At 37.8% G+C, this 24,602-nt stretch overlaps 1 protein-coding gene and 1 pseudogene across 6 annotated transcripts in view; both read left to right on the top strand.

Moving 5' to 3' along the window:
* The window catches only part of LOC139954189 (ankyrin repeat, SAM and basic leucine zipper domain-containing protein 1-like), a 134,909-nt gene that overhangs the window by 92,675 nt on the left and 17,632 nt on the right, over window positions 1-24,602 (top strand). For all 6 annotated transcript variants that reach the window (XM_071953893.1, XM_071953894.1, XM_071953891.1 and 3 more), the window contains exon 8: window positions 2,118-2,304. In XM_071953893.1, coding sequence (XP_071809994.1) covers window positions 2,118-2,304 — 187 coding nt within the window. The remainder of the gene's footprint in view (window positions 1-2,117; window positions 2,305-24,602) is intronic.
* On the top strand, window positions 19,199-23,017 carry LOC139954315 (uncharacterized; annotated as a pseudogene).

Consider the following 24,602-nt stretch of genomic DNA (forward strand, 5'->3'; position numbering starts at 1 on the left):
GAAACTGTAATGGATAAGCGAAATGGTTTACGAATCAGCAAAAGTATTCAGAATGAGCGAAGTGATTATATTGATGCCATAAGGGAAGAATTGGCGCTTACGGAAGCAAGCAGTATGCGCTTACGTTAAGTGTATTTTACAGCTTAGCAGGGAATGTATGCTTGAGCCTGTTTATATCCACGCTTATTTGCATTATTTAACCTCTAAAGCTAGCCAGATATTTGACACTAGCTCAGTAAGCAGAGAAAGGTGATCGTCATATCAGTGCGAAAGTTTGCAGATAAACTGGCCCGGTGCCCTATATACTGTTTTGGCGGTGCCAATCGACCAGTAGGGGTCGTCAGCACAACTCCCCGTCGGAGCACCCCTGGCAACCCAAGCAGGCCGATTGGTAAGTCTGCTCGCCGGAGAGGGCGCTTTCTGGCTTAGGTTTCTGTTTCGAGTAATTTGATGACTTGTCGAGTATAAATTAACCCCAAAGAAACTGACAGAGAAGTCAGTATTTGTACAACCTTGTGTCGTTTTAAACTGTGTACAACGCAACCCACGGTCAACGCTACAATACGTTGGGTTTACTTTGCCTTATAAATACGTCAGTTCGGTTCATACTTAAGGAAAAACAGTGCGAGGACCCGATCTTCAATGCGTGGTAATAACTGGGTTGGTGGCTGGCGCTGTTAGTTCATTATCACACAGTGAAGACCGGGTCCGAACACTGTTATTCATATATTTTAGTTATTTTAGTTACATGCATGTGTGTGAAGTTGCTATGAAACTATGATGAATAAGCATGTGATACAGTGCAAAGAGTAAACTATTTGTACACAATGTATGTTGGTTTAGGGGCCACTTATTCGCTGTTTTCAAAAGGCGGTCCTTAATCATCCGATAATACATCTCCACGTGATCGGGTTTTGACCAATCATAGACTGGAAACTGTCCAAGGTATTTATTAATTCCTGCTAATGCGAATGCAACAAATTTTGACGACACAAATTCGCGTCAAATTATTTGCTTTAGTTGACTTGGGCTCAACTCCTGCGAAACTTTGGTCTTCTATATCCACGGTCACTCCCTAGGCCCAAACCACTCAACTTAGTATTAGCCCCCCCATTACTTAGACTGCTTTGGGTCATCTACATGTATACGCTCAGTCACCTAGGTCCCCACTCCATTATTTATTTAGACTGCTTTGGGTACTATACTCTCAGTCACCTAGGCCCCACACTCTCACTATCCCCTGTGCTTGATCCTACTGACACAGTTCAGTGAGCACACACCCCCCACACACCACCCAAAGTCTCCAGAGCAGGATCCAGTTTCACCATGCATCATCGAGCTCCATTTCCCGCCTTCGTGCATCACCAAGCTAATCCGCCTCCACAGCACTTAAGCAGCATGCAGCATCAGAGTCCAGCTTTCTCCAGAAAACAATCAGAGCATACTGATCGAAACGTTGATTTTTCAAAATTGTCCCCAAACAGCAAGTTTGTGCTTGGGACTTGTGAGGAGCAAAGTGGGGTAAACCTTTTGCTAATATCTGGGCGCGTTGCCTAAAGCAGCAATATTTCGTTTCTTGGTAGTGCGCTTTTGCGCTTGATTTGCCGTAGCGAATTCCTTCTCCAAAGTTGAGAAGAAACTCTCATCGACTATAGCGCCAAGCTGAGCAAACCTTCAAAAATCCCAAGCAAAAAATTGTGACCTATGGTAGCATGCACCAAAAGTACACTGGTGATATTGTGCGGAGAGGGCTCTTATAAAGTATAGGATCGTAATCACTTTGCTTTGTTATGCTTTAAATACGTGGTATGTTCCTACCAGAGAATCAATTGTGAGGTAGAATCATCCTGCTGGCCCTGCGGTGAATTCCTTTGAGTACATGTATGTCAATATGTTTCCTTTTGTTAACCCACCATACAGGTGAACAATATTCCAAAGGAGGTAAAACAATTGTTTTGTACGGGTGTGGAGAAAATTGAGGATTGCAATTACCAATTTGGCATTCCATTGGGAGTGACAAAAGTGTTGTCATATCTCTTTTTTTTTTTAATACCACAGTTTGATTTTTGGGGGCTTTTAATTTACTTAGATTATTTTTTGCCTTCACTTTTGTATAGGTCTGCAAAACTTAAAAAGCAAGATAGTTTGGAACTGACAGTGGCAAATCAAGTATCCAATCATTGTTCTGATGATCTGGACCTCTTCCTATTCGGCTTAGACCTTGGCAATCTTGTTCCTGTTTTTCGTAATCAAGAAGTCAGCTTCGCAGTTCTTCTTAATATGTCAGAAGCAGATTTGGAAAAGGTATGTATATTTTTCATTTGTTTTCATTGTTAAGTGTAGTTTTAGTGTAATCTCTCTATTTGCTTGTTTTGTTTTGTTTGTCTGTTTGTCTGGTTGTCTGGTTGTCTGTTTGTCTGTTTGTCTGTTTGTCTGTTTGTCTGTTTGTCTGTTTGTCTGTTTGTCTGTCTGTGTCTGTGTCTGTGTCTGTGTCTGTGTCTGGCCGGAGAAAATAAATGTGCCGTCAACTCGCTATCAACTCAACCACTATGCAGATGGCAGGTATGAACTAGTCTTGAACTAGACATAATCCCCTTTCCTTTGCACCAAATTTGTTCTGAGGCTCTGAAGGAAAGTACGTGTAGTTGTAGCAGCATGATTAATTTAGCAGTTGAAAAACAGTAGTTGCGACGCGACTTATCAGTCAATAGTCGAGACTACAACACCAGTAGCACTAGTCGCACAGCAGTGCTTTCTCCAACTCTGGGAAAAAATCACAGCCATATAATAATAAATAATAACAATTATTTTAAAACCATTCTTATATAGCACATATCACCGTGAGTTCACACTGCGCTGTAGAAGAAATCAACAATTGTTGTACAAAGTAAACAGATGTTTCAGCCTATTTGACAACCTCTAGAAGACTGTTCCATAACTGAACTGTTGCATATTGGAAAGAGCAGGAACCGTACGACTTGGTTTTGATAACTGGGGGAGTCAGAAGGGATTAAGTTGAAGATCGCAGATAACTGGTTGTTTTGTACTACTGAACTAACAGGGGCAATACCATGGATACATTGATAAGTCAGAACCAAAATTATAAAATCAATTCTAGCCCGTATTGGTAGTCAATGTAAATCCTTAAGAATGGGTGTGATGGATTCCCGAGTGTGAGTTCTGGTGACAAGTCTGGCTGCTGAATTTTGTATACGCTGTAATCTGGCAATCTGAGTGTCCGGTAGTCCGTAGAGTAGGCTGTTGCAAGTATCTACGGCACAATACCAAGGAACCAAATTTTCAGTAGATATTGTCTGATTGAGCCAATTCTATGAAGAGCAGACAGAGCAGCACAACAAACATTGCTGACATGATTGTTAAGTGAAAGATGGGTATCAAACAGAACTCCGAGGGCATATGGAAGTATTGTTCAATGTGATACTTGAGAGAGGACTAACAGGTCTGTGACGACTGGAAAAATGAATAACCTCGATTTTGTTCTCGTTTAACTTAAGAAAGTTCTTAGTAGACCATGACTTGATGTCTTTCAGGCATTCTTCAGGCATGCAACTCTTTCACGTTTCCGCGGAATTTCACATTTAAAAAAATCATTGGTGCTAAAAAAAAATCTGAGGTAATGTGAATCCGTGGCGAATCCCCGTTTGGGAAAAACCTAGTTTTTTATGGTAATTTTTTTTTTCTTTTTTCATTGAGCAGTTGCATGCAACATTTTCAAGGGTTCCATTGTGGGTCTCATGTCCCTTGGCTCCCTTGCAATGTGCCTTCGAAACTTTTCCTGTTTTTTTTCATCGGGCAGATTCCTGATTCTTGGAGCTGGATTATGTCTGACGCTCTTTCATTATTTTTGAGAATAATATAAAGCTGGGTGTCATCAGCGTAAACTATATTGAAAATACCATGGTGACTAAGGGGCCAATAACCGAGCCCTGTTGTACTCCATAGGGACCCTGGAAGTTGGGCGATAATTTGTCTTGGGCCCAGGTGTCAAATTACGGTAATCGAAAGGTTTAATGGGGTTTTCTTTGCAGCACCATGAAATAAACAGCCGAATTCAAATCTTGTTTTCAGTAATATACCTCAGGCAAAAGAGATGAGCTGTGGGTAACCGTGACCCCATGTTGACCTTTACTTCCGGGTCAACCGGATGTGGGACCATATCTCCAGAATAACACTATTGATTTCAATTTTTTTGAGTTACACGTACAGTGTATGACTCCTTAGGCATTGAATATTGTATTTGAAAAACCGTGATCCCTTTTTGACCTTTAATTACGGGTCAATCAGGAGTGGAACCATTTCACAAGAATTACGCATATGATTTTCAAACATTTTTCAGTTTTGGACTCCTTTGGCATTGGAAATTGTCCTTGGGTTACCATGACCCCCGTGTTGACCTTTACTATGTTCAGGACCCATTACTTTGTACATACTCCATTAGATTTGTACAGCCAATAAAGTTTGATTACCACATAGGTTTAGGGTTTTTGTTAAATCACATCTACGTTTTAACAGAGTTTTTGTAAAATGCTTCAGATTGGGATGAGTTACATACCATCTTGTACCTTATCCAATTTATTAGTATGACAAACACATTTTTGTAACTGTGACGTCATCAGGTGTCAAATTTTGGTAATTAAAAGATTGAATGAGTTTTTCTTTGCAGCACCATATCTTAAGAAGTAAAAAGCCGAATTCAAAACTTTTTTCAGTAATAGACCCCTTAGGCATAAAAGATGAGCCTTGGGTGGCCGTGACCCTAAGCTGACCTTTACTTCCGGGTGAACCGGAAGTGGGACCATATCTCCAGAATTCCACATTCGATTCCAATTTTGTTTATATAGTTTCATTGGAGGTTTCCTGGTTTATCAATAACAAAAATTCTGTAGAACGTCCACTGTTTGGCGGAAAAATACTAATGTTTGAATTCCCCATGTAGAGCAGGGAAACAAAACATCACAAATTCAGCTTTAGGCACGAGGCATTCACGGAACAGCTATTGTAATTGTCAAGATTTTTATTAGGTGTTCGGGCTAACAGCCCGGAACACCTCTTATTTTTGTTTTTTTTGTTTTTAATTTTATTGATACTTCTTCTTCTTCTTCTCTACGTCCCTTGTCCCCTAACAAAAAAATCTTTTCAAAATTCGTATGAACTTGAAACTTCACACATAAGTTAGATATTCATCAGGAGAAGAAAAATGTGTAGTTACGTCATGATGACGTCATCCATTCTTGAGTTATGAAAATTCAAAGTTTATTATTTCAAAAAATCATAACTTTTGATCTACATTATGGATTCTTACAATCGATACATCATCGGAAAGGTCATTAAAAACTCTGTAAATGCTTAGCAGACATGACCCCATTTTGATCTTGTCTTCCGGTTCAAAATCGAGGTTGAAAATTCAAAAATTCATATATAAAGAACTACGAAATTCCTCCATTGGTCGTATGTAAAGATTTTACACACACAACACGATAAAAATATAATTATACAATATAAAAAGGTGATTGCACTGAAACATTTAAAAATCACACAAAAGAAAACATTAAAACACAAGCAAAACCAGACTATTGAAAACAAAAAACTACACCCACAACAAAACACCGCAGCGATAAGAGGAAGGGACAACAATAACAAATTAAAAAAACATAGAATGGACTAAAAACCCTCAAAAAAACAAAATAAAATTGGCACAGAGTGCACCCTCACAGATTCATGCCAAACCCACTGGGCCTGAGGACAATGATAGCAGAAAGCCTCCCCAAACACCACTCAAAAAAGTGTAAAGACCCCTTAGACAAATATTAAAGAAAACAACAATTAAAACCACTAGCACTAATAACATACTAAATATTCCCCCCTCAGCTTCATACGAAAGGACTTGTACCCCTCCAAAATCAAAACATTCCTGGTATCCAATGTGAGCTCTGAGAACAATGGTAGAAAATTTATAAGCATCCGTCCTAGGTTTTAGGTGACAAACTCTAAATGTCTAGTTAGGTGATCCAAACTTCAGTTGGAACAGCTATTGTAATCGTCCAGATTTTTTATTTTTTATTAGCTGTTCCGATCCAGTCAGAACAGCTATTGTTTTCGTCGAGATTTTTATTTCATTTTATCACAGCATGCAAAAGAAAGATGTCATATTCCTTTGTGCCGGTAACTCCTTGAGTCGGGCTACGTCCCGTAGCCTTAGATCTCAAGAGTCTTTCTCAGGATCCTCGCTGTTCCCAAAAGCGCTGCCTTCTGTAACAGATCTACCCTCACATTTGTCCCTATTTCATCTAGATGTTTCCCCAGTGCTTTGGGAATGGTGCCAAGTGCTCCAACCACCACGGGGACTACTTTTACCTTTACCTGCCAAATCTTACGAAGTTCCCTAGCCAGGTCCTGGTACTTCTCGATCTTTTCCATCTCCTTCGAAGCTACCCTTATATCACCTGGCACAGCTATGTCAATGAGATGACACATCTTCTTCGTCTTATCTAATAGCACAACATCCGGACGCCTATGTGGTATAACATGATCGGTCTGAATGTTAAAGTCCCAAAGGATCTTGACCTGGTCGGTCTCTACAACTTTTTCCGGAACATGTTCGTACCATTTCGCAAGCACTTTGACACCATACTTCTTACACAGATCCCAGTGAATCACCTTGGCCAGCTTGTCATGTCTTCCTTTGTACTCCGTTTGGGCCATCTTACTGCATTCGCTAACAATATGAAATACAGTCTCCTCTGCTTTATTGCACATTCTACACATAGGAGAGACGTTTGCTTTCTCTATCCTAGCCTTCATTTCATTTGTCCTTAGAGACTGGTCTTGCGCCGCAGAGACTGGTCTTGCTGTCGCTGTTATTATTATTATTATTATTATCAAAAGAAAGATGTCATATTCCTTTGTGCCGGTAACTCCTCGAGTCGGGCTACGTCCCGTAGCCTTAGATCTCAAGAGTCTTTCTCAGGATCCTCGCTGTTCCCAAAAGCGCTGCCTTCTGTAACAGATCTACCCTCACATTTGTCCCTATTTCATCTAGATGTTTCCCCAGTGCTGCTTATTATTATTATTATTATTATTATTATTATTATTATTATTATTATTATTATTATTATTATTATTGTTATTGTTATTATTATTGTTATTGTTATTGTTATTGTTATTGTTATTGTTATTGTTATTGTTATTGTTATTGTTATTGTTATTGTTATTGTTATTGTTATTGTTATTGTTATTGTTATTGTTATTGTTATTGTTATTGTTATTGTTATTGTTATTGTTATTGTTATTGTTATTGTTATTGTTATTGTTATTGTTATTGTTATTGTTATTGTTATTGTTATTGTTATTGTTATTGTTATTGTTATTGTTATTGTTATTGTTATTGTTATTGTTATTGTTATTGTTATTGTTATTGTTATTGTTATTGTTATTGTTATTGTTATTGTTATTGTTATTGTTATTGTTATTGTTATTGTTATTGTTATTGTTATTGTTATTGTTATTGTTATTGTTATTGTTATTGTTATTGTTATTGTTATTGTTATTGTTATTGTTATTGTTATTGTTATTGTTATTGTTATTGTTATTGTTATTGTTATTGTTATTGTTATTGTTATTGTTATTTTATTTTATCACAGCATGCAAAAGAAAGATGTCATTTTCCTTTGTGCCGGTAACTCCTCGAGTCGGGCTACGTCCCGTAGCCTTAGATCTCAAGAGTCTTTCTCAGGATCCTCGCTGTTCCCAAAAGTGCTGCCTTCTGTAACAGATCTACCCTCACATTTGTCCCTATTTCATCTAGATGTTTCCCCAGTGCTTTGGGAATGGTGCCAAGTGCTCCAACCACCACGGGGACTACTTTTACCTTTACCTGCCAAATCTTATGAAGTTCCCTAGCCAGGTCCTGGTACTTCTCGATCTTTTCCATCTCCTTCGAAGCTACCCTTATATCACCTGGCACAGCTATGTCAATGAGATGACACATCTTCTTCGTTTTATCTAATAACACAACATCCGGACGCCTATGTGGTATAACATGATCGGTCTGAATGTTAAAGTCCCAAAGGATCTTGACCTGGTCGGTCTCTACAACCTTATTATTATTATTATTATTATTATTATTATTATTATTATTATTATTGTTGTTGTTGTTGTTGTTGTTGTTGTTGTTGTTGTTGTTGTTGTTGTTGTTGTTGTTGCTGTTGCTGTTGCTGTTGCTGTTGCTGTTGCTGTTGCTGTTGCTGTTGCTGTTGCTGTTGCTGTTGCTGTTGCTGTTGCTGTTGCTGTTGCTGTTGCTGTTGCTGTTGCTGTTGCTGTTGCTGTTGCTGTTGCTGTTGCTGTTGCTGTTGCTGTTGCTGTTGCTGTTGCTGTTGCTGTTGCTGTTGCTGTTGCTGTTGCTGTTGCTGTTGCTGTTGCTGTTGCTGTTGTTCTTTGTTTCTCCCTAAATCCCATAGTGTTTGTACACATTTTTGCGGCAGCCTAATCTCCTAAACCATAATACGAAAGAGTGAGTTTATTATACCAAATTGAAGCTTACAACATAAGCTTAATTCTTATCGTAAAAAATGTAAAAATTGTTAATTAATAAGCCTTAATTAAGCTTGTGAATATTTAATTAGCAAACCTAGTTAGGACCATATCTCAAAAAGTAGACCGCCGATCCTGAAACTTTTTTCAGCTTTACACTAGTCAGGTCCTGTGAATGTGATTTCCGACATAAAATTCTGGACGACGTCACCATGACGTCATGTATTGCACGTTTTGTGTCTGTGCACAAACACAATGGCTCTTGAAGTGTAAACAAACCCAGCTTTCGGAAACATGATTAATTCGATTAAAATTAAATTACATGTTGAACACTTCCCAAAACTGTTTTAGATTAAAATATATTTTATTGATAGTCATTTTAAAAGCATCAGAACTTATAGAAACAGTGTAATTATTTTTAAAATCCTGTATTTCCGGGGAAGTTTTTTCAAAGATCATGGGTACGGCGTAAAACTTGATTTGAATAGTCAGAATTGTAAAACTGTAAACTTGACCAAGTCCTTATCCCATTTTCGACCGGTGCTATTGCGTTTTTTTGTTCAATATACATAGAATTCTTACGGTTACCGACTAGCACAAGTCTAAACTTGTTCCCAAAATTTGACATGCCTGAGCATGGTGCGTCGCGGACCGGGTTCATTTCAGGCGACGAGCGTGGACGACGAAAATAGACCGCCCGGGATTTGGAATTATTTACGGGTAAAGTCACCTTGTTCGCGCCGGCGACCATTTGCCTAAACTAATTCCAGTATTTCGCGTAACGTTCGGAAATTAGACCATGACAAAAAAAAACTCTTTGACAGGAATACAAAAGCAGAGATTTTATTATGCTGACGTTTCTGTGGTGGTTGAGTGGCTCAGTTTTATAGAGCTAACACTATTGATTTCAATTTTTTTACACGTACAGTGTATGACTAATAATAAACAGGCAAAACATTTTGCTTTACAAAATTGCAGAAATTGAGCAGAACACCTGGATTCACAACTTGAACATGAGGCATGGTTAAGCTGCTTTTTGTGTTTAAAAAGCTATTATGTAGTTTGGTCCTGGGCCAATGGCTTTTAAAGGAAAGAATCGCAGCGCTTACGTAATCAGGGAACTGTGCTTATGCTAAGCGTATTTTACAGCTTAGCAGGGAATGTGTTCTTCCTGTCAGAATTCGCATCAAAAAATTTGCTACAGTTGACTAATTGTGCTCAATTCCTGCGAAAACAGTGACTTAAAAATTTGATTTGCATTCGCAGGAAAAACCGTGCTTTACTTGTGACAAAACTAGGCAGGGGCGACTAGTGTGCTTTAGTGTTAAAGTCGCGACTACAAATTATTACTTGAGTCGCGACTACTGTTTTTCTCTACTCCGTTATAATCGTGTCCACACATCGACTACAAAATTTGTCCCGACTACCTGTTTGGTGAACCAGTTGTGTTGCTTACTACTATTCGCAACATAATTAATATTGCCCTTGCGGCATAGCGGCACAAATCTTGAGAATCTGTACTTTATCTCGACAAGTGTCATAGTTAGGTTTGAAGTGCGGCTCGTCGAGTAGTAAATTTCACTAGTCGCACCCATTCTCAACGTAATTAAAAATTTGTCCCGACTACCTGTTTGGTGAACCAGTTGTGTTGCTTACTACTATTCGCGGCATAGTGGCACAAATCTTGAGAATCCGTACTTTATCTCGACAATTGTCGTAGTTAGGTTTGAAGTGCGACTAGTCGAGTAGTAAATTTCACTAGTCACACCCATTCGCAACATAATTAATATTGCCCTTGCGGCACATAGGGGTACAAATCTTGAGAATCCGTATTTTATCTCGACAAGTGTCGTAGTCAGGTTTGAGGTGCGACTAGTCGAGTAGTAAAATTCACTAGTCACCCATTCGCAACATAATTAATACTGCCTTTGCAGCACATAGCGGCACAAATCTTGAGAATCTGTATTTTATCTCGACAAGTGTCGTAGTTAGGTTTGAGGTGCGACTAGTCGAGTCATGATGGGAACTTGCTTTATGAAAAAGATTCCATGCTCTGCAGAAGCATTGAATTCAATACGTCAAGCGAAATAGACTGCTTATAGCAGGGATTTCTTTTGTTTGTGTGCTTCCAAGCTCGCACACTATTTTCCAAGCTTGCACATCACAGTAAGCGGAAAACAGTGATCGTAAGCGCAGACTTTGGTGGTCATGAGAACCATGTAATTTTGCCCTGTAAGTAGGTTTGGTAAGGCCTACACTTCAAACATGTAAAGTCAAAAAAGATTGTTAGTACATGAGGGGAAATCTTGTGAAACTGGTCCAATTTTACTCTGCTTCACTGCGTAAGCAAAGAATTGACACATCAGAAGCGCGGATATTATCGCTTACATAAAGCATATTTCACAGCTTAGCAGGGGTTTTTTTGCTTGTGCGCGGGCAAACTTATCATATGTAATCTTTGCTTGGAACTAATTGCACAGATATTTCAGCGCCTGCACAGTAAGCAGAGAATGGTGGTTGTATAATAAATGTGCAGAGTTTGGTTGAAGCAGACACAGTAGAGCCATAAAACTGGGCCGTGTTCTATAGGGGAAGTTATAGCTTGACATTTTATGACAGTTTTGGTCTCTGCGACGTACACATACAAATACAGAGTCAGATACAGACATACCGGTGCAGAAATCGTGCAATTGAAATGTCTCATAAGAGCGCCCCCTATTGGCAGGAGTAGGAAAATAAAGGATATCCTACAAATTAATTATGTGTTTTTAAACACGTAAAATAATATCAAATGGAAGCTTTAGGATGTTTAGCTTAATTCCTATCATAAAATATATTAAAATTCTTTATTAATTAACCACCAGTGACCCTCATTTGCATATTAATTAGGAAATCTTTGCAGCATCATATCTCAAGAACTTCACGGCCGACATTTCAACTGTTTGTTCTTAAAGACTCCTTGGGGGTTGGAGATTAATTTGAAAAAACTGTGACCCCAAGTTGACCTCTACTTCTTGGTCAACCGGAAGTGGAACTATATATCAAGATCTACACAACCGATTTTAAAGACTCCTTGGCATTGCAGATTAATCTTTGGTAGCTGTGGGCCCATGTTGACCTTTACTTACGGGTCAACCGGGAAGTAAGACTTTATAACAAGAGCTACACAACTTTTTTGAAACCTTTTTTCAGTTATATATTCCTTGGGCAGTGAAGCACATAATCCAAGCAAAACAACACGGAACAGCTTCGTGTTTGTTCACAAACACTTAATGTCTAGTTATTTTTATTATTCTTTCTTTCCCTAAAACCCTATTGGAATAACACTTGACTTTTCAAATTGCCAAATGTCAAATTAGAATTATAAGAAAGAGACAAATCATATACCATATTAAGGATTATGGCCTAACTTAAATTTGAGATTTATTTAGATTAACATTCTTAATTAATTATTCATGTGACAGCCGTGTGAATATTTAATTAGGCAATTTTGTAACAATCATATCTCAACAATTAAACATCCAATCCCCAAAAAAATTTCGGTTATGGACTTGTCTTGAAGTAACGATAAGACTTCCAGCCTAACAATTTCAGTCACGTCATCATGACGTCATACGTTTACGTGTTTTGTTTTCTGTGTACAAAACATATGGAGCTAAAAGTGGAAACGTTTTACAAGTCAAAAACACAATAAATGTTTCAGTTTATTAAAATCAGTCAAAGTACATGTATGTCAATAATTAATGATTAATTAAAACATTTGGCATCATGGGTACAACGTGATATGCATTGATCATTGCATTGATACATCTTCCCTATGGTTAGTGCAATACATAATTGGGTTTTTGTAGAAGTCATTGGATTGGGGTTAGTTACATACCATCTTGTACCTCATGAAATTTATTAGTACAAAAAAACACAATTTTAAGACTGTGACGTCATCACGTGTTAATTTATGCTAATTAGAAGCTTTAATGAGTTTTTCTTTGCAGCACTATATCTCAAGAAGTGTACGGCCGATTTCACAGTTTTTTTCAGTGATGGACTCCTTAGGCATAGGAGATTTGCCTTGGGTAACCGTGACCCTGATTTGACCTCTACTTCCAGGTCAACCGGAAGTGGGACCATATCTCAAGAGTTACACAACAGATTTAATTTTTTTCTTCAGTTATAGACTCCTTAGGCATTAAATTTTGTTGGGGAAAATCCGTGACCCCATTTTGACCTCTTTTTCCGGGTCAACCGGAAGTGGGACCATTTCTCAAGAACTACACAACCGATTTTCAAACTTTTTTTCAGTTATAGATTCCTTAGGCATTAAATGTTAACTTTGAAAACCGTGACCCCATAGTAACCTTTACATGTACCTCCGGGTCAACCGGAAGTGGGACCATATCTCAAGAACTGCACAACCAATTTTCAAACTTTTTTCAGTTATAGACTCCTTGGGCATTCAAAATCAAGCTTGCGCAAGACCTACACCACCGATTTTTGAACTTGGGTTAAATTTAATCAAAATAATGACCATTACGCCATGTTGACCTTTATTTCTGGTTTTAAAGCTCCTTTCGATTCAGTATCACATACAAGACCAGGTAATCGCATGTTATAATGCGTATGTTTTATTGTAGCATAGAAAACTTTTAGTAACAAAACATTCCGGAACAGCTATGTGATTGTTGACAATCACTATCTCTAGTTTTTGTTATTATTCTTTCTTTCCCTAAAACCCTATTGGAATAACATTTGACTTTTCAAATTCCCAAATGTCAAATTAGAATTATCAGAAAGAGACAAATCATATACCATGTTAAAGCTTATGGCCTGACTTAATTTTTAGATGTATAAGATGTATTTAGATTAACATTCCTAATTAATTATTCACGTGACAGCTGTATGAATATTTAATAAGGCAATATGGTTACATCAAAGCTCAAGAATTAAAACGTCCAATCCCAACAAATTTTTGGTTATGGACTTGTCTTGAGTTGTAGATGTGTCTTCCAGTCTTAAATGTTCAGTCACGTCATCATGACGTCATACGTTTGCACGTTTTGTTTTCTGTGCACAAAACATATGGCGCTAAAAGTGGAAACGTTTTACAAGTCAAAAACACAATTAACCAATGAAAAATTAACTGATTCAAATAAGAGATGTTTCAGTCCATTAAAAGCAATCAAGGTACGTCTATAATTAACGCTTAATTAAAAATAAAAATCTTGGCGTCATGGGTACAACGTAGTACCTCATAAACTACATTCAGTCACTTCCAATGCATTGAATACCTTTTCCATGGTTAATGCAATACAAAATTGGGTTTTTGTAAAAGGCATTGGATTGGGGTAAGTTACATACCATCGTGTACGAAAAACACAATTTTAAGACTGTGACGCCATCACGTGTTAATTTATGCTAACTAGAAGCTTTAATGAGTTTTTCTTTGCAGCACTACATGTATATCTCAAGAAGTGTAGGCCGATTTCAAAGTTATTTTGAGTAATAGACTCCTCAGGCATAGGAGAATTGCCTCGGATAACCGTGACCCCGATTTGACCTCTACTTCCGGGTCAACCGGAAGTGGGACCATATCTCAAGAGTTACACAGCCGATTTAATTTTTTTTTTAAGTTATAGACTCCTTAGGCATTAAATTTGATAGGGGAAAATCTGTGACCCCGTTTTGACCTCTTCTTCCGGGTCAACCGGAAGTGGGACCATTTCTCAAGAACTACACGATCAATTTTCAAACTTTTTACAGTTATAGACTACTTAGGCATTAAATATTAACTTTGAAAACTGTGACCCCCCATGTTGACCTTTATTTCCGGGTCAACCGGAAGTGGGACCTTATCTCAAAAACAACACAACCAATTTTCAGACTTTTTTCAGTTATGGACTCCTTTGGCATTGGACAATCGCATCGGGTAGGTGTGACCCCATGTTGACCTTTATTTCCGGGTCAACCGGAAGTGGGACCTTAGTTCAAGAACTACACAACAGATTTTCAAACTTTTTTCAGTTATGGACTCAAAATCAGGCATTCAAAATCAAGCATGGGTTACCAAGACCCAGTATTGACCTGTACTTCCGGGTTAACCTGAAGTGGGATCAAATCTTGAGAACTACACAAACGATATTTGAACTTGGTTTAAATTTATTCAACACAATGACCATAACGCCATGTTGACCTCCTTTTGATTCAGTATTGCAGATACAAGACCAGGTAATCACATGTCATAGAGTTGTATATGTGTGTGTTTTATTGTAGCATAGAAAACTTTTATTAACAAAACATTCGGGAACAGCTGTGTGATTGTTTACAATCACTATCTCTAGTTTTGATTATTTTTATGAACCAGGGAACCTTCAATAAAACTCGTTTGAGAAACAAGTTAACCTTTAAATTAAAATGTCTTCTGTAATCAGGGCCATTGAAAGAAAGCAGAGACAATAATGTATTACACAAACAACAGAACGATTTGAGAGATTAACAGTCTCCACCAGTCTGAGCGTTTCGAACATTGTTTTGGTATTGTCTTCAATTAACATAACTTAAAGACACTGGACACTATTGGTATTGTCAAAGACCAGTCTTCTCACTTGGTGTATCTCAACATAAGCATAAAATAACAAACCTTTGCAAATTTGAGCTCAATCGGTAGTCGAAGTTGCAAGATAATAATGAAAGAAAAAAACAACATTGTCACACGAAGTTGTGTGCTTTCAGATGCGTGATTTCGAGACCTCAAATTCTAAATCTTAAGTCCCTTACATGTGTGACACTCTAACTTTGAGGTCAAAATGAGGGATACGAGGACACTTTGGCTGCAGTTATAACGTTTATTCTGTAAAAGAAGACGAAGAGAATATTCAATGTTCGTTCGTCTTTGACGCAGAGAGTAATGACAATTGATAATATAATAAAATAAATTAAAGCACAATAATATTTACAAGTTAAATAACTACACTATTACGGAATGAACCAATCTATTAAAGGAAAATACCATGAACAATTGAATGACTTATCCCTTGTGTTCACGTATAAATTGTACTAGAAAGGAACATCAACACTTATAAACAATGTGCTCCAAAGGAAATAATAACCCATTAACTCTGAAACAAAGATCGTATTTCCCGCCAAAACTCCTGGTCGGTGGCCATCTTGCGACCGAACCCTTCTAGTAAACCTAAGGAATAACTAATCGAGGGTTTCTCTAAAGGATCCCAGAAATGAACATAATTGATGCTTCCATAGGTTGTAGTGTCTGCATAATACAATCCTATGTTTTTAAATTTTTTTTTATATACTCTAAGCCTGCGAAACGAGCGGTTTTGTGAGTCTTTTGTCCCCCCCATTGCCCCTCTCCCTAATAAGGGGAATTTGACAAGGCACGGCGTCACGTGACTATCACATGACCTGACACAACAAGTCGGGAACACACGTCGTACTCATTGTTACCACGGAGGTACCGCCATGCTGTTTACACAGGCTAACGCACAATACATGCAATAGAGCAGTGTTGTATTGTTGCTTTGCTCTTTTGTGAAAAGTAAAAGTTGTACGTTATGTCTTTTAAAATAATGCCAGGAAGGTGCATTGTTGGAGGTTGTTGTAATATGAGTATAGATGGTGTGAGCATGCACACATTTCCGAAGGATGTTGCATTGAGGAAAATCTGGACGGCGAGGGTGAAGTTGACTCGCGCAAAATGGTACGGGCCGACAGATTCTAGCATTATTTGTAGCGCTCATTTTGACGAGTCGGCGTTCCAAACTGGATTGTATTCACAGTTTGAATTAAGCAGACTCCGGCGATTGACTGCAGAGGCGTTTCGAAGATCAAGAACAAATCTGTTGCAGATGGAGCTGAAAAGCCCGAGCGGAAAGCGTTTAAAAAGCGACAACAAAAGCAGGTGATTAAAAATTGTTATTATTTGCTGACATGGCCTAAAGTAAAGGTCCCTTCTTGCTGGTCCCCGTGTCATCATCAAGTTGTTGTTATTTCAATTCATATGAATGTTTGAAAAGTCGACATTTGTTAGTTTTCCCATTCTTCACATGTTCAGGGTAGTTTTTGTAGCGGGTATGCTCCTGAGTGTTTGTCAAGGGTACTAAAATCAACCGATGAAAGAACGTGCAATAAAAAGAAAGGTTTAATTATTCGACCACGTACATGTTGTTTATTGCGTGGCTTTGTCTTTGCGTTTGGGTCATTGCTCTGCAGTTTGGGGAATTCTGTTTTGTGGTGGTTTTTTAAGATACAAATACAATCCTTTTATTATTATTAACTATGTTCCCACACGTTCCTCATCATATTCTAGATGGTGGACGAACTGTTGGCCAACCATACAAACCCGTGCACATCTTCAGAGGATCACTTTCTTGACAAAGACACGGTCGACATAAATGTGCCCGATTCCTTGCCAGGGTGCAGTCAGTTGACAGAGAATATGACTACACAAGTACGTACAATACTTCATCTATGATACAATATAAATCCTTTTTAATTTAATGTTTGTACAAATATAAACACACGTAGGCCTAATAGTAATTACTAATAGCCTACACTCGATGAAGTAATATTTCAAATTTACAATTGCATAGCCTATAAAATGTAAGCCCTTAAAATGTTTAAGTATACCAATCGGTAACAACAGTAGTTTAACTATTTTGTTTGTATTTAGTTGTTCAAAGATGGGGAACAAGTCAGAGGAATTGTCCTTTGAGAAAAAAATGCATAAACACCTTGACACTGGTATTGTATATGAAGTGATTGCCCAATACCCTATTTCATCAGCTTGCTGAGCAAGTATAATCTTTTGCTCTGTGAACAGCTTTTAATAATATTTTCATAATTATATTTTCATAATTAGTGCCACCACAGACCTGTGCAAGATTATTATTACTCGCATTTTGATTAATAACAAACGGCCCGTGTTAACTTTTTACCAGTCATCTATAGAAGTGTTCTCTGTGAGCGGCTTTTTAATTCTTTTCAGTGATTTGAGGCAGACAAATCCATGTGTATGTGCATCGTACTAATTTTTTTTATATTCTTAACCAACCCATATTTCTTTTTTCTTTTTTGTTTATTTCATGTTTGCTGTGATTTTGTTGTTTATTCTTGTAAATTATCATGCAATTTGGCCTTTGGGTTACAATGTGATAATGTGAATAAAATATAAAATATACCATATACCATATAATATACAATGTAAATGACGCATCTGTTTTTCCACTTAAAACACAAGGTCGTGAACTCAGGTCCAGCCACGTCCAGTATTGGATGCCAGACCGGATGCCAGACCGAACCAATTAAACAGTCCATCGGAACCCAGACCAAAGCAACTGCTACAAGAGTAAAACGTAAGTATTTGTTGGGTAGGTGCTTGTTGGGGTGTCTGCTTGGATGGGGTGTGTTTGTTTGTTTTTAAGGCCAACCATTATTTGACCATAAGGGACAATTCTATGGACTACTAAAGGCCAGTCAATATGTTTTTGGCTTACCATGAGTACATGTTAATCCTCTGGTATAAACATTCTAAACAAACATCAATTAAAAATAAAAAGCAATTTACTATTTGCTTACTTACAAAAAATTACAGGCGCTTGGACTAAAAATTTGAAGCTTACACAAATATGCAATTAAAGTCACCTGGAAGTGGTATTTTTTTTAAATAAAGCTTTTGTCACTAAAATATGTGTTTTTATGAGAGGAATGTGAATAAAAAATTAACTAAGGTTTAAAAATCTTAGTTTTGATTGAATTTACAAATTTACGAGTAGGCCCCGACCCGAGAGGGCGCTGTTCGTGACGTATTTCAAGGCGCGATATTTGGAGAGAAAATTTGTAGTCGGGCCCCCGTACATTACGTCTGGGAACATGGCACATCAAAACAAATTTAGACACGATTTTACACACATACATGTACGTACATTGAAACTTGAACATGTTGAACGCCTAGTGGTTTTTACAAAAGCTATTGCTGCTATTTTTATTTAACTATGCGTCTTTTTAGTGACCAAATGGGTTGTAAGATGTGGGTCTGCCTACGTATTATTATAGAAATACGGCCACGGAGCAGACTGCACGCACGCACCATGGCTGCTGTATAATGGGCGGACGGTCACATAGGACCTGCACGCACGGTGAATCGCATGCGGTACCAACAAAAAAATCATGTCACTTGGCAAAAGCTAAAAACATACCCTCAAAGTTCAAACTTACCCGAATTTTTTCACGTTTAGCAAATGCTCCTCTGAGTTCGTCACGTCTTTCAGATACCTTCTTCGACTTCCCACTAGCTACAAAAATTGTTGGGACGGCGTCTTGTTTAAGAATGGCTCTTCTCGTCATGTCAAATGAGTTGTGTATCCAGGATTCGAAGCACGACGGCTCTAAGTGTTCGCTGCAGCGCTAAAAAAGACGTCGGACCGGACCACTGTGCTCTAGTTAATCTGACTTTCGCAGCCCACAACCGCCTATACTTGGGATCTGCAGGAAACAGATGAAGACTGACCCCATCTTTAGTTGTTTTGCTGCATCCAGCAGCAATACACCTGGTCGGCATTGCCGGAAAAATGCCAGAAAAAAACCTTTTTCGCAGCGTACAAACTCACGTCTTAGAATTACATGTACTTTTGCACGTGTGTTTACCTACGCATCGAGATGGGGGTCTATGTTTGATCGAGGCAAAGTCTTCCTTTTCCTACGTCACAAAAGGGGTAGGCGGAGTCAACCCCCCAGTCACTTAATTAATTTTTTTAACATATAAATCGTGACAAACAATTACTCAAAAAATTGTTTTATTGTTAATAAACATATACTCTCATGTTTAAAAGAAAAAAAATCCTATTTCCAGGTGCCTTTAAGCATTTATTATAGGTCAGCAGTGTGCTGTGAATCGAATATATTTCAGTTTTTACGACAATTATAATAGTTTTTAACGTTTGAAAGGTTCTAGGTCTACTTTAGTGGTTTTTTTTTTAAATCTCAACCAAAATAAAATTGTTGGCAATTGTTTACAATATGCAGGAATTCAAGCATCAGTTAAAACAGCTGAAAAGGGCTTATGGGCAAAGCCAAGTCAAACGTCCACAGGGATTTCATGTAAAATCCCGACGACAATCTCCATAAACAACATAAGGAAAGGTATGATGAGGACAACATGGAGATTGACATCCCCGAAAAGCCAGAGTCTCCAGGTTATCTGCCGGACTCTTCTGGATCATCAACAGATTGCAGCACCCCCAAGAAAAAAACTAAAAAGCCCACTAAAAGGTAAACTTACTGGTTTAATAATAATAATAATAATAATAATAATAATAATAATAATAATAATAATAATATTGAAGTCTTATACAGCGCACGTATCTACCAAACAAGGTACTCAAGGCACTGAGTATATACAAACTTTCAGAAATATAGGTTATTGCAGTGATGAATTCTGAGACCCAATTATTTAGCACCTTATAAGGGTTTACAAGGTGCTACGGCGCATTAAGCAGCCACAACCAGGAACACCGGGGCGAACCCCTTCTCTTTTCGATAAGTGCACTGGGTTCTTTTACATGCGTTACACAACACATGGGACCAACGGCTTTACGTCCCATCCGAAGGACGAAGCAATGGTGAAGTGTCTTGCTTAAGGACACAAGTGTCACGGCTGGGGATTCGAACCCACACTCTGCTGATCAGAAACACCAGAGTTTGAATTCGGTGCTTATAACCGCTCGGCCCCGACACTTCCACATGGTTTATACATGTAATAACTTGACACTTTTCGTAAAAGTGGTCTTCAAAAATTTAAATTTCCACAATTAAAAATTATGATTTATATGTGATATACATGTACATGTACATGTTTTTTTTTTGTTTTTTTTAGGAAGCGAGGACTCAGTCTCCGCACCATTGTTGACAATGCACCCAGCAGGTCTATTCCGCCACAAGATGAGAGGAGGTACATCGTCTTTGAGTCCCAACTTCTCAAGCTGTTTACAACTTGTAGTAGTTGTGGTTTGGGTGTTGTACAAGTCTTCCAAAGGGAAAGCGGCACCCTTTTAACCATGTGGATGGAGTGTGGGAGCTGCAGCAACCATGTCTGGGCAATATTCCAGCTGGAAACGTATTGTCTGCTGCAACCTTGTTCTCTGGAGGAAGCTGCACATCAACCCTTCGATTGTTGCAGCAATTGAACGTGGCGTCAATAACGGAGCGCACATTTTACAGGCATCAAACCCGTTTTCTGCAGCCAGCAATTGAGAAAGAGTGGAAGAAGGAACGCAAGCAAATAAAAAAGCAATTGTTGAATGATGGACAACCTCTAATAATTGGTGGGGATGGTCGTGCGGATAGCCCTGGACACTCAGCGAAGTATGGCACATACACTGCAATCGACCTTATTAGCAACAAGATAGTGGATATTCAATTAGTGCAGGTAATTGCTAACTGAGCTCTTGCCATTTCTTATTATTTATTATTATGTTTCTATTTTTCATTTTTCGTGTCTCATTGGCTGTTTTCATTATTATAGTTCTTGCATTTTCAATAAGGTGTATGAAAATTAATGAATTGTTTACTTTTGTTTTTAAATCATCTCAGAGTAACGAGGTAAAGGGCTCCTATCACATGGAGTTGGAAGGCTACAAGAGGTAGACCAAGTATGTAAAGAAATCGGGCCTCACAATTGGAAAACTCGTAACAGACAGGCACCGGCAACTTGCAAAGTACATACGGGAGAAGTCGCCTGAAATACTACATATGTATGATGTCTGGCATGTAGCAAAATGTAAGTTAGTGTGGTCTCCTCCCGTTTTTATTTTTAAAGGTAGCCCTATTCCAAGTATTTTTTGTCCAAGGTCATATGTGCATGCTACATTCGGATTGAATACCTTTTCAATTACAGGGCAGTATTATCTTTTTTTATATTTTATATTAAATACAATAAATAAAATTTGTTTAATCTCCAGCGGTTAAGAAGAAGGTGAGAGCCTTATCAAAGAGAAAGGGGTTCGATGAGGTACATAAATGGGGCTGGAGCATAAACAACCATGTGTATTTGGTGGCGTCGTCCACTACTGACGAAGAGGAGATGAGAGAACACAAATGGCTCTCCATTGGAAACCATCTCCAAGGAGTCCATGAAGGCCACTCGGATATATTTCCACGATGTCTTCATGGCGACTTACACCGACTCCAAGAAGGCACACAGAAACGCAAAGAGTGGCTTAAGTCCGGTAAATAACGATATTAGAGATGATAATGTACATTTTCTAGACCATTTTCAATACATAATATTGAAAAGAATGTTGGTTCATGCTGCAGTTAAAAGATTTTTTTTGTAATGTATTTCTTAAAAGAAAAATCATTAAAAACATAAAGATGGAAAAAGAGAAATATTATTTTATCCCTGGTTTTGGAAGCAGCACAATCTACATTAGTTCATTGCAAACAGTGATTGTGAACTGTTCTAGTAACACATCCCGTTTTCTGTTGCTAAAGGTACTGAGCCATGTGCCAAGTTGACAGAAATGCTCAGCAATACAATGTTCCTTAAAGACATCAGAAAGATGTCGTCAAGTGTTCAAACCTCCTCATTGGAATCATTCCATAGTGTACTTAACCACTTCGCACCAAAGTCAAAGGCCTACTCTTACTATGGAATGATCAGCAGGTATGTCATTTTTGTTAACAATAAAAAACATAATTAGGCATTTGCTGACATGTGTTATGACTACTTTTGCCTCATGTAAAACAAGTTTCCATGGCAAAATTAAATTGAAATAGTTTGTTTTCATTTAAATATAGAATCACAAATTAATTTTCAAGCTAATACAAAGGTAAAACTTGAGTTTGAGATTGAGTTTGGTAATCAATTATGATAAGGTTATGTTATTTATGTTTGATTTGGAATTTGTTTTCTATTTTAAGGATTCATCTCGCTGCACTTCATTTTAATGCTAACGCAGAAAGGAAGCAGGCCATCACACGCACAGGGAAAAAAAGGTTTACCTTAAGCAAACCCAAGTACAAGGAAGGTGCAGCAACAGCAAACCCAAGTACAAGGAAGGTTTGCCTTAAGCAAACCCAAGTACAAGGAAGGTGCAGCAACAGCAAACCCAAGTACAAGGAAGGTGCAGCAACAGCAAACCCAAGTACAAGGAAGGTGCAGCAACAGTTAAACCTAAGAAGGAACCAATGTTTAAACGGTAACTTGCTCATGTAAAAAATACATTACCAGAAACCAATTTTATTCATTTGCAAAGGCAGTTTTATTCATGTCAAACATTTTGTTTACTTTTTAACAGCATATGTTGCCCCCCTGATGAGCCAAGTAGCGAAGCTCAGTGCAAAATCCGCCCTTCCACCAACACGCAAGAAAGCACCTCCAACACTTTGTAGCAGGTATACATATCCACCTAAAGAAGAGCTTATCAAGCAACATCGAAGTCGCTTTAGCCTCACATGAGTTATCTTCTTTCAGTTTAGGCATTTGTTGTTTAGATTATGGTTTAATTATAGATGAACAAAATGCTCAAAACTGCGAAACATGTAGTAAAAACCCTAAATGTTGCATATTTATTGGGGTCATTTTACCAGGTTGGGACATTGTGCAACATTTATGTTACATTTTTGTCCTCGCTATTAAAAAAGCACTCTTACACCGGACTCAACTTTTTCATGTAACATTCCCTATGTGTTTGTTAAAGTTTTAAAATGTTTAAATTTATTTGTCACCACTCAAATGCAAAAAGTGAAAAATATTGAAAACGCAGACATCACTGACACGGTGTCCATGTTGTCCACATCTAAAATAATAAACACTTACTGACACATAGGCAAATAATTGTGTCAAATGTATGGATAAATGTCCCAACCTGGTGAAATTACCCATGTGCAAGTACATGTGATGGAGTAGTGAAATTGAAAAAATACAAGCACTCGATATTTATTTATTTGTTATTATTTGGTTTGGTCACACTTCTAGAAAGCCTTTGTACTCTGGGGATGGATATTTTTCACGAATTTTGTTGACAGCACAGGAGGGAAGTGGCACTCTCATATCTTTGCCGAGATAACCCCAGCACCATCTGGCCAATTGTCGGTAGGCAATGTGTCTGTATTTCCTGAATTTGTAAACAAACAGAAAGCAAAATAAAAAAACAGCTCAATAAAATAATTGTTGAGCTTGGAAAAACACACTAACTAAAATACCTGTTAAATGACTCTAATTTTTGTGTACATCATTTTATTACAGTGTTCACTTCTTCCAACAAACAACTTTATTTTATTTGTTTTTATAGATGTGCAAGTGCAATCATATTGTATAATTATAAAGTCATTCTATTTTTTATCTGGCGCAAGACCTTGAGGCTGAAGGGGTATTTTTTAGGGGCGTTCCCGCGCAATTTCTTTTCCGTTTATTATTATATACTTAGAGCCACCGATTTTTTTTAAATCAGCAATATATGTAATCAATGTGTATGAACTAACATTATAATGCTTTGTAATAAATTACAATGGTTATTTTGTCTGGGATCCTTTAAACCTCAATTAATTTAGATATTTAAACTATGAAATGGGCGATTCCAAGCAAACATGGACATGACACCAAAAAATAAAAATTGTGTAACAACTTTTTTTCCAGGTAAAAGTTATAGCTTACATATAAAAGGAAACAGACATAAACTTTTTTTTACACACTCTGTACCATTTTGTACAAATTCAGCTCATGTTTGCACAAGCTGTGAACAGACCCTAAAAAGTGAGCACCTTTAGGTGATTTCTTCAAAGTTAAATATTGTCCCCCACAAAGGTTCTTCCAGCAAAACTTTAACAGTTGCGATTAGCAGCAGGTACAACTATTTAAAATCCAGAATGAATTTTAATTTGTGTTTCTCATTTAAGCAATATGTGAGTGTACTTGTGGGAGCTTCAACAGGGCGTAATGCGACTAACCGAGAGATGAAGTTATTTCAATTGCACGGAAAATCCACTGACTATCTTCATGGCAATTCAAAATATGCTTCTACCCTTATTACCAAGTCTGAAAT

This window comes from Asterias amurensis, chromosome 2, assembly GCF_032118995.1.
Source record: "Asterias amurensis chromosome 2, ASM3211899v1".
NCBI lineage: Eukaryota > Metazoa > Echinodermata > Asteroidea > Forcipulatida > Asteriidae > Asterias > Asterias amurensis.